Below are 11,263 nucleotides of genomic sequence, written 5' to 3' on the forward strand. Positions count from 1 at the left end.
CACTGACTCGGCCTAATCTAGTTTGCCATAATAATAAAGCCAATTAAAATGTTGGGGTTTACCTATCTAACCAAAAAACTAACAACCCCCCCCCCCCCTATGGCTATTATTTGGCAAAACAACTCAATATAAACGAAATATACATTTGTTATGCATTAAACGAACAAAGGCCAAAAATAATAACTGGCAGAAACACACATAATATTCTAGACAACGCGTCTGGTTACAAACAATACTAGAACTCAGCACACAAGACGTGCTGGTAGACATTAATACAACAAAAAGTAACCGGACAAAGTTTTTCTTCAAACTAAAACCAATGAAACGCCTAGACAGGGCCAGAAGGAACTTCAAATCTTCAAACAGAGAGTGCAACACTCCTCCTATCAGCAGCATCATCCAAAAAGTAGGCTTCAAGACATACTCCCCCTTACTCCTTACTCCCCCTTTTTGCTACAAAATAGACAAAGATCAAATCAGGCATCAGAGAGGCCTTCTTCATCTCCTTCATGAGTAGCATCTGCAGGTAGTTCAGCATTTAGATTAGGTCCTGTAAGGCTTAGGCGAAGAAGCACAGCAGCAAGTTCGGTCCTTGCAGCATGCAGCTGAGTATTGATAATGTTGCTTGCAGTGTTCAGCTCATCAACACGGATCTTGAGAACTTTGGAGAGCCTGAGATCATTCAAATACGGAGTATTTTCTGCAGGATCATCTGAAACAGCAGGAACAGGTTCAACAGCCTTTACATCACGAATGTGTTTTCCAATCAGGAGACAAGGATCAACAGTGTATATCTGTGAGGCTTGAATCGTCTCATTGGGCAAGGGAACCAGGCCTTGCTGCATTAGCATACCATAGATTAGATTTGGGTAATTCAGCCTGAACTTCTGTTCTCTTGGGTGAACCAGGGTCAGAATGTGATCAAAGATCCATTTTCCTAGATCGACAGGCTTCTTTGTCCCAATGCGATAGATCAGCTCTGCCAAGGACTTGCTTAAAATATACATGTGCGCTGAGGGAAGCCAGTTGTAGATGGCAATCCTGTGCAGGATGACAAACTTGGAGGTGAACTCGGAACTTGACAAGGTCTCTGAATCAGTAGAGGGATATATATATATATATATATATATATATATATATATATATATATATATATAGGGTTGCATTCACATGAAAACCCTCTTAAAATACAAACCTGTGATGAGCTGAACACTGTAATTAGTGATTATAAGGGCAATTAGCTTAGATTGAAGGAAAAAAAAAAAACTACCACATCACAATAATTAGTGATTATAAGGGCAATTATGACAATTACTTTCTATCCTAATTAGAGTACAAATATGAATATAATATATATCCTAAAATAATGAAGTGTAATTATAATAGGATTAAACTAGGAAAGAGGAACGGCAAGACCAGCGCAAGTTCATCCCCATACGACGACAATTATCTCGCAAGCACCAGCTCTGGTTGAAAAATGTGAGTCTGAACCCATGCACACAGTTAGAGTATAGCATGCACACGTTCACGAAACACCATATGCCTGAAAAATAAACACAGAGAAATAGTAATACATTCATAGGACAGTGGCTAAAGACAATGCATGTGATTCTGATACTGCGCACACAGTAAGGATTTAGCGTGTACACAAACGAAACCCCTAATAAAAAAAAAAACTTAAAAAAACACACATACCCAGTAATCAATTATTATAGCAGTGAACTAACGACCAAGCATGTGATTTCAAACCCATGCACAAAATGAGAGACTAGCATGCACACATTTAAAAACCCCATACGACTGCACAAACAAACACCTCTAATCTGTATTTGTTGTGCTAATTAGGTGAAGAATAATGCGAACACATTGAAGAACAATGTGAAATGGAAATAGGCGATGATGGTGCGAAATACTGGAGACTTGCAACCCAAAATTAGAAGACACCGTACGAAGGACAGCGATTCAAAAAAATAGAGATCGGGATTGATTTCTACCGAGCATATGCTACAGATGCAGGATTTGATGTTAGACACGACACAAAGCGTAGAAATCGAGCGAGGGAAGTGTCAATTAAATACATGCTGTGCTCATGAGAGGGAACCGTAGTGAACAATGCGTTTAAGTTTGCAATTATGAACCGTAGTTGATTACTTATATGAAGCAATTTTTTTATTTATAGCACTTGCTTTAATAAAAAATAAAGAGTACATACCATTTGCACACAGATGAATGTAGCAAACTAATAATTACTCAAACTTGAATTTTAAAAAAGTAACTGACGCACACAGAAAAATATGTATGCGCACACATAAAAGGAGGGACAAAAGTAGTCGCACCCCCCGCGCACACCGGAGCGTACATCGGTGCACAAATGTTGGAATATAACACTACAGCAATGAACGGGGACGTGTGTCTAAAATTTTTGAAAAAAGTAACACCAAACCTCTATGCACACAGGAAACCACATATCCGCACAGACATTGAAGGGAGTAGTATAAAAGGTAACGTGCAATAAACTACATTAATTAGCATTGATGGGCATAAACTGAGTAAATGGCATAAGCACACATGTGCATATGTATGTGCAAACAATACAATGACAAAGAAACACAACAAACCTTAAAAAAATAGCCTTACCATAAATTAAACACGGCTTATGTGCCGTTATAGTAACACAAAAAACATAAAATGAGCACAAGATGATGGTTGCACAATTTGCGATATACATGTGGACACACATAATAATATCAGACAATGAATCATCATCATGTGGGCATTATCGGGAGCATTCCACAGCAGGTCTTGTTGTAACCATGACACGAAAGCTAGAGGTGGTGAAACAAAATCATCATCACTCGCAGAATCTTGAGCCCCCCATGGAACACACCGCGCCACCTTGACCTTCTTGCCTAGAGAATAGAACAACAATAAGATTCAAACCTCTATGCACGCAATGAAAAACAAAAAAAAAATCAAAATCAAAAATCAAAAAAAAAATCCAACACCATCCTACTAAATCAATCTGGAACGCAAACACCAAGACCAACCCATGCACACACCTAGGCCCCCAAATGCACACACAAAACTAAACGAAACAAACAACATAAAGGGCGAGCACACACCTACGACAAACAATGCAAATACCTCACACGCCTACCATACGCGGCCTAAGATGCCAAAAATAAGGACGACAAAAATGAATTTGAAAAAGAAGAAAATAACATAAATTGATATCATTACCAAAAACACCACAAATACGAACCACAATCAAAATCCAATTCCCCCCCCCCCCCCCCCTCCTCCCTCCCTACCACCCAAACCCACGACAGCAAAAGAAAAAAAAACCCAGATTAATTACAAACATTAAAAGACTCAAACACCAATTCAACCAATTCAATTCCATTATTTTACAACTAGCAACAAAATTAATAACAACACCATTGATTTTATGTTAAAAAACAAGAGAAAAAATGAAAAGAGAAGCCAAAAACACCCTAAATTAATCAACCCAATCACAACACCACTACCCCCCCCCCCCCCCCCCAGCCACCACGGCAGAATATAAAAAACCTAAAAAAAAAAAAAAAAAAAAAAAAAAAAAAAAAAAAAAGGCAGAAACAATTTTTTTTTTTTGAAAAAAAGAGCAAAAATGACAACTAGAAAGGCCATGCATTAGACTTGGAAGAAAACAGAAACCAAAAACACCCCAAATAATCAACCCAAAATATCCAAATCGGGGGAAAAATCTATCATTATCTAGGAATCAAAAATAACAACAAAATAATCAAACTAACATTATCTAGGAATAAGAATAAAAAATAGAAAGCAATTGAATCCTCTAATGCATGCAAAAAAATCCCCAAAAACAAAACGCTAGCTTCAAATCCCGGTTAAAATCCGACAAATACACCAGTCCACCGCCCCAATCAACACCTACGATGGATACAAACAAGCAAACCCCCACCCAAAAAACACAAAAAACGCCGAGAACACAAGAATCCATCAAAAAAAAAAAAAACGGACAGTAAACATACCTCGGCCGACACCTCCAACTGGTGGTCCGCCCCTCTTCGATGCGCCGCGGTCCACACCGACTACCATTGCTACGTGAAAGAGCAAAACGAATGATGAATGGGCGAAAAGGACGCGAGTCTGCGAAGTGTGTACAACGCACGGGGAGAAAACGAGAATCGGACAGAGTAACAAACGCCGTGGAAGTGTGCTGCGTGTGGAAGTCTCCAATATGACCTAATTTGACTAAGATTCAACCATGTGCAAAATACCACAAATAACCCCCTTAAAAAAAAACCAAGAATCCTTACCGTAAAAACCCAACAGGCAGGCTGTATAATCTAGACATCCAATCCCACCATCCAACGGCCTCATATTGTCCACAGGTTTGTATTTTAAGATGAGTTTTTACCTGAATGTAAATCTATACATATATATATATATATATATATATATATATATATATATATATATATATATATATATATATAGGCTTTGGTTCCCATGAGGTACCTAATTAAAATGGGATAATGAGATCCCATCACCACCATTCACCCATTTAAATTTAATGGCTAAGATTAAAAGATATTGAGCAACTAATTATGGCCAGATATTGAGCATAGGGATATTCACGTAATTGTGTAGTTGTATTTAATTTTGGGAAGAATATTAATATATTATTATGCACAGCAATAGCCTGCTTAAGATTGGTAGTTAGTAATCATACCATTTAAAATCCAAGCATTCCTATATGTTCCACGGTAGAGTCTGACTGGAGATTGGAAAAGACATAGGTGGCTTGTGCATTCAAAGCTTAAACAGGGAAGCAGCCTGGTTGGGCATGTGTGCATTCCGTGTGCGACATCCGGTATGTTTGCCATTTTTTCTGTTTTTAAATTTGGTTGTTTGAAAATTTAGTGCTTGCGTACGTTATGGCATGTGCAACATCTTAAACAAAGCCATGTGGTGGCCTGAGTGTAACGCACGATTACTTATATGAAGCAATTTTTTTATTTATAGCACTTGCTTTAATAAAAAATAAAGAGTACATACCATTTGCACACAGATGAATGTAGCAAACTAATAATTACTCAAACTTGAATTTTAAAAAAGTAACTGACGCACACCGAAAAATATGTATGCGCACACATAAAAGGAGGGACAAAAGTAGTCGCACCCCCCGCGCACACCGGAGCGTACATCGGTGCACAAATGTTGGAATATAACACTACAGCAATGAACGGGGACGTGTGTCTAAAATTTTTGAAAAAAGTAACACCAAACCTCTATGCACACAGGAAACCACATATCCGCACAGACGTTGAAGGGAGTAGTATAAAAGGTAACGTGCAATAAACTACATTAATTAGCATTGATGGGCATAAACTGAGTAAATGGCATAAGCACACATGTGCATATGTATGTGCAAACAATACAATGACAAAGAAACACAACAAACCTTAAAAAAATAGCCTTACCATAAATTAAACACGGCTTATGTGCCGTTATAGTAACACAAAAAACATAAAATGAGCACAAGATGATGGTTGCACAATTTGCGATATACATGTGGACACACATAATAATATCAGACAATGAATCATCATCATGTGGGCATTATCGGGAGCATTCCACAGCAGGTCTTGTTGTAACCATGACAAGAAAGCTAGAGGTGGTGAAACAAAATCATCATCACTCGCAGAATCTTGAGCCCCCCATGGAACACACCGCGCCACCTTGACCTTCTTGCCTAGAGAATAGAACAACAATAAGATTCAAACCTCTATGCACGCAATGAAAAACAAAAAAAAAAATCAAAATCAAAAATCAAAAAAAAAAATCCAACACCATCCTACTAAATCAATCTGGAACGCAAACACCAAGACCAACCCATGCACACACCTAGGCCCCCAAATGCACACACAAAACTAAACGAAACAAACAACATAAAGGGCGAGCACGCACCTACGACAAACAATGCAAACACCTCACACGCCTACCATACGCGGCCTAAGATGCCAAAAATAAGGACGACAAAAATGAATTTGAAAAAGAAGAAAATAACATAAATTGATATCATTACCAAAAACACCACAAATACGAACCACAATCAAAATCCAATTCCCCCCCCCCCCCCCCCCCTCCTCCCTCCCTACCACCCAAACCCACGACACCAAAAGAAAAAAAACCCAGATTAATAACAAACATTAAAAGACTCAAACACCAATTCAACCAATTCAATTCCATTATTTTACAACTAGCAACAAAATTAATAACAACACCATTGATTTTATGTTAAAAAACAAGAGAAAAAATGAAAAGAGAAGCCAAAAACACCCTAAATTAATCAACCCAATCACAACACCACTACCCCCCCCCCCCCCCAGCCACCACGGCAGAATATAAAAAACTTAAAAAAAAAAAAAAAAAGAAGGCAGAAACAATTTTTTTTTTTTGAAAAAAGAGCAAAAATGACAACTAGAAAGGCCATGCATTAGACTTGGAAGAAAACAGAAACCAAAAACACCCCAAATAATCAACCCAAAATATCCAAATCGGGGGAAAAATCTATCATTATCTAGGAATCAAAATTAACAACAAAATAATCAAACTAACATTATCTAGGAATAAGAATAAAAAATAGAAAGCAATTGAATCCTCTAATGCATGCAAAAAAATCCCCAAAAACAAAACGCTAGCTTCAAATCCCGGCTAAAATCCGACAAATACACCAGTCCACCGCCCCAATCAACACCTACGATGGATACAAACAAGCAAACCCCCACCCAAAAAACACAAAAAACGCCGAGAACACAAGAATCCATCAAAAAAAAAAAAAAAACGGACAGTAAGCATACCTCGGCCGACACCTCCAACTGGTGGTCCGCCCCACTTCGATGCGCCGCGGTCCACACCGACTACCATTGCTACGTGAAAGAGCAAAACGAATGATGAATGGGCGAAAAGGACGCGAGTTTGCGAAGTGTGTACAACGCACGGGGAGAAAGCGAGAATCGGACAGAGTAACAGACGCCGTGGAAGTGTGCTGCGTGTGGAAGTCTCCAATATGACCTAATTTGACTAAGATTCAACCATGTGCAAAATACCACAAATAACCCCCTTAAAAAAAACCAAGAATCCTTACCGTAAAAACCCAACAGGCAGGCTGTGTAATCTAGACCATCCAATCCCACCATCCAACGGCCTCATATTGTCCACAGGTTTGTATTTTAAGATGAGTTTTTACCTGAATGTAAATCTATATATATATATATATATATATATATATATATATATATATATATATATATATATATATATATATATATATAGGCTTTGGTTCCCATGAGGTACCTAATTAAAATGGGATAATGAGATCCCATCACCACCATTCACCCATTTAAATTTAATGGCTAAGATTAAAAGATATTGAGCAACTAATTATGGCCAGATATTGAGCATAGGGATATTCACGTAATTGTGTAGTTGTATTTAATTTTGGGAAGAATATTAATATATTATTATGCACAGCAATAGCCTGCTTAAGATTGGTAATTAGTAATCATACCATTTAAAATCCAAGCATTCCTATATGTTCCACGGTAGAGTCTGACTGGAGATTGGAAAAGACATAGGTGGCTTGTGCATTCAAAGCTTAAACAGGGAAGCAGCCTGGTTGGGCATGTGTGCATTGCGTGTGCGACATCCGGTATGTTTGCCATTTTTTCTGTTTTTAAATTTGGTTGTTTGAAAATTTAGTGCTTGCGTACGTTATGGCATGTGCAACATCTTAAACAAAGCCATGTGGTGGCCTGAGTGTAACGCACGGGTGTTTGTGGTTTGTGTGGTGTGTGCGAGTAGTTGATTAGGTGATTGCGTGTATTGTATATTAGGATAGCAACAGTAAGAATAATTTTAATTGCGAAGGGAAATATCCGCGTAATACGCGAGGGTGTGGGAGCATGACTTTGAGAGGGCTTATGCAACATCTTATGTTGGCAATGTAATGTGAAGTGGCTTATAAGTCCTTTTCCTCTATGAACACCGCATGTGTACATTTTTGGCAGAAGGTTAAAAAAATTCCAACAGCATGTATACATGTTTTGGTATCATGAAAAGATGAATGGGTGTTTGCATGTGGTAATAATCTAATGACTGAGAACAGTTTATGTTAACCGTGTGGTAATTGGTAGGAAGGAGTGGTGTTTGTGCGAGTGTGAGGTCTGGTATGTGCGTAATGGCCGATTATGTGGGTTGAATTCGTTAAAACTACCTAAACCAGAATAACCAGAACAGAAGATGGTATGTTCGTGAAGAAATGTGTTAAGGGTGCAGAAAATTATATAGTAATCGAAAACAAGAGATATCATTTAAATGGGTATGAAACGCGGTAGTTATTTGTGTGCGAACGGCAACATAATTTACAAGTGTGTGTGGGTTAAAATTTATCATGTACTAAACTCTAAAAATACATATATATGTAACAGTTTTCCCAGGAGTGGGTGTTGCTATAAGCAATGAAGAAATGGATAATGGAGGCGCTTGTGTTATGGATGTGTCGCCTGGTGGTACGCACACTTGGATACCTGAATGTGACGCAAGCTTGAACCCATTTGAAGGACAGAAATTCGACACAATGGAAGATGGGATCACGTTCTATATGACCTACGCTGGCATAGTTGGATTTGATGTGCGCCGCAGTTTCGATAAAAGAAACAAATACGGCCAAATTATGAAAAAAAAAGTGGTATGTTCACGGGAAGGGTATAAAGAGACAAAAGATAAAGAGACTATCGAGGAAGGAACAACAAAACAGAAGCGCTGGAAGACGACGAACAGAGTAGGATGCCCTGCTAGACTTGTATTGACGTTGAATAAAGAGGGGAAGTATGTAGTAAAGACATTTGTAGACAGACACACACACGTCCTGTGCGAGGAGAAATACAAAAGATTCATGAAAGTGAATAGGAAAATAGACATCGGACATCAGGAATTCATAACAAACTGCGGAAAGGTAAACGTTGGGGCTAGCAAGAGTTTTGATATATACGCCGAGATGGTTGGTGGGCCCGAGAATGTTGGAGCTACACAACAAGACTTCAAGAATTACAAGAGAGAGCTTTTGGCGTACATGAAAGAGAAAGATATACAGATGGTGATATCGCAATACCTAGAGAATAAAAATGATTGCGTAGATATGTATTTTGAGTACGATGTGAACGAGAAAGACCAATTAGTGTTTTGGGCGGATAGGCGGGCAAGAATGCACTATGGGGCTTTTGGAGATGTGGTGTCATTCGATGCAACATACAAAACTAACAGGTACATATGACTACTACGCTTTTGTAAACACGTCGATAAAAAATAAAAAAGTGTATACCTGCGAGTTTTGCGGTGATTACATATGGTGCATGTTATGTAGTATTATTTTGGTAGGTGTCTGTGCATAATGGTGCATGTTATGTAGTAACTGTAGACATTTGTATATAACGTGGCAGTGCAAGTACATTTAGAAATGGAAATATAAAAAATTAATTGTTAGATGAGCATGGAATTTGAGAAGTATGTGCAAGTAACAATGTGTGTGGTGTTGTGACACTTGCATTTTGGTTAATTGATGCTTGTTGGTGGTCGCAGGTACAATCTCGTGTTTGTCCCATTCACAGGTATAGACAACCATAAGAGATGCGCGACATTTGCTGCGGGACTAATTGATAAAGAGGACGTGGAATCGTATAGTTGGATCCTTAGAAACTTCAAGAATGCTATGGGAAGTACACCACCTATCGTAATAACTGATCAAGATCCAGCTATGAAGGTTGCGATTGAAACGGAATTCCCGGGGACTCGCCACCGTTACTGTATGTGGCATATTATGACTAAGGTTGGTGATAAAGTTGGTAATACATTAGCGAAGAACGAGGAGTTTCGGCGTGCGTTGAATGCCGTTGTGTGGCACGAGGAAGCAACGACCATAGGATTTGAGAGCGCGTGGCATGAAGTTATTCAGAAGTATGGCCTACTGGAGAATCGTTGGTTGAAGCGTATGTATGATGAGCGTGCGTCATGGGTGCCTCTGTTTTTTGAAGATGTGTTTATGGGGGGCCTATTGCGTACGACTTCACGTTCAGAAGCTGAGAACAGAATTTTTCAGAGTAATACTAATAAGCATTTATGTCTTGTTGAATTCTTCAAACGTTTTGAAAGTGCAGTTCGGAAACAACGCGACAAGCATCTGGAACTTAGCGCAGCTTGCACCGGGCAAACACCACCTCTCAAGACCCTCCTGCGCATAGAGCGAGAAGCAGCAACGGTGTACACATTGACTGTTTTCTCTGATGTACAAAAAGAAATATGTGAGGGTTGGTCTACATGCCGGGTGAGATCGTACACCGAAGCTGAGGGGGTGAAGACATATGTGGTCGAAGACGGGACCAATAAAAGATACACCGTCATAGTTGAGGATGGGAGCAATAATACAAGCTGCACATGTCGATTATACACAAGGATCGGGCTGCTATGTCGACATGTATTTGTAGTATTAAAAGATGAACAGATCGACCACATACCTCCACAACATATTACTCCAAGATGGACCAAAGAGGCGGTGAAACATATAGAAAAAGGTACGGGCGTAGGGAGACAAATAGGGGCAAACAACAACGCACATAATACCACCGTGGAAGGGAAAGTTATAAACACAATTTACAGATGTTTAGGCATGGCTAGAGGTAATGGTGAAAAAATGCAACAGATTAGAAATGTGATTGAAGAATTGGAAGCAACACTGTGCGATAAAGAAGTCAACAGGGCAGAAGGGAACGCGAAACGGGCAGTTATGGAAGCATATTGTGGAGTTCCAGAGCCAGACACGATTAAAGTGCACCCCCACCCCCCACCCCCCCACCCCAAGTCGCGAAGACCAAAGGGTCTGGCAAGCGAATGAAATCAGCCAAGGAGGTGGCAATTATTGAGCAATTCAAAAAGAAGCGTATTTGCAAAACATGCGGGTTGGCGGCTGGCCATAATAGCCGAAGCTGCCCACAGAAGTAAAGCCGCTGTACTAGATACATAACATTACTAGATACGTAACATACGGATGGTATTTCTGTTAGTGTTGAAATATTTGAAAGTGCTACAGAACATTTAATTTTGGAATGGTATTTTTATTAAAGTTGAAATAGCTGGCTACAATGTGTTGAACTATTCTATTTGTGGTGGTGTTTGAGCATAGAAATTGTGCACCATACAA

General features: G+C 39.1%; 1 protein-coding gene across 1 annotated transcript; it reads left to right on the forward strand.

Moving 5' to 3' along the window:
• Positions 1-8,536: 8,536 nt before the first annotated feature.
• Positions 8,537-10,957, forward strand: LOC109189925 (protein FAR1-RELATED SEQUENCE 5-like). Its single transcript, XM_019340560.1, has 2 exons — positions 8,537-9,333; positions 9,649-10,957. Exons 1-2 carry the CDS (start codon positions 8,537-8,539, stop codon positions 10,955-10,957), a joined length of 2,106 nt encoding a protein of 701 aa, XP_019196105.1.
• The last annotated feature ends 306 nt before the right edge of the window (positions 10,958-11,263 follow it).

The sequence above is a fragment of the Ipomoea nil genome, unplaced genomic scaffold, assembly GCF_001879475.1.
Source record: "Ipomoea nil cultivar Tokyo-kokei standard unplaced genomic scaffold, Asagao_1.1 scaffold0202, whole genome shotgun sequence".
Classification (NCBI taxonomy): Eukaryota; Viridiplantae; Streptophyta; class Magnoliopsida; order Solanales; family Convolvulaceae; genus Ipomoea; species Ipomoea nil.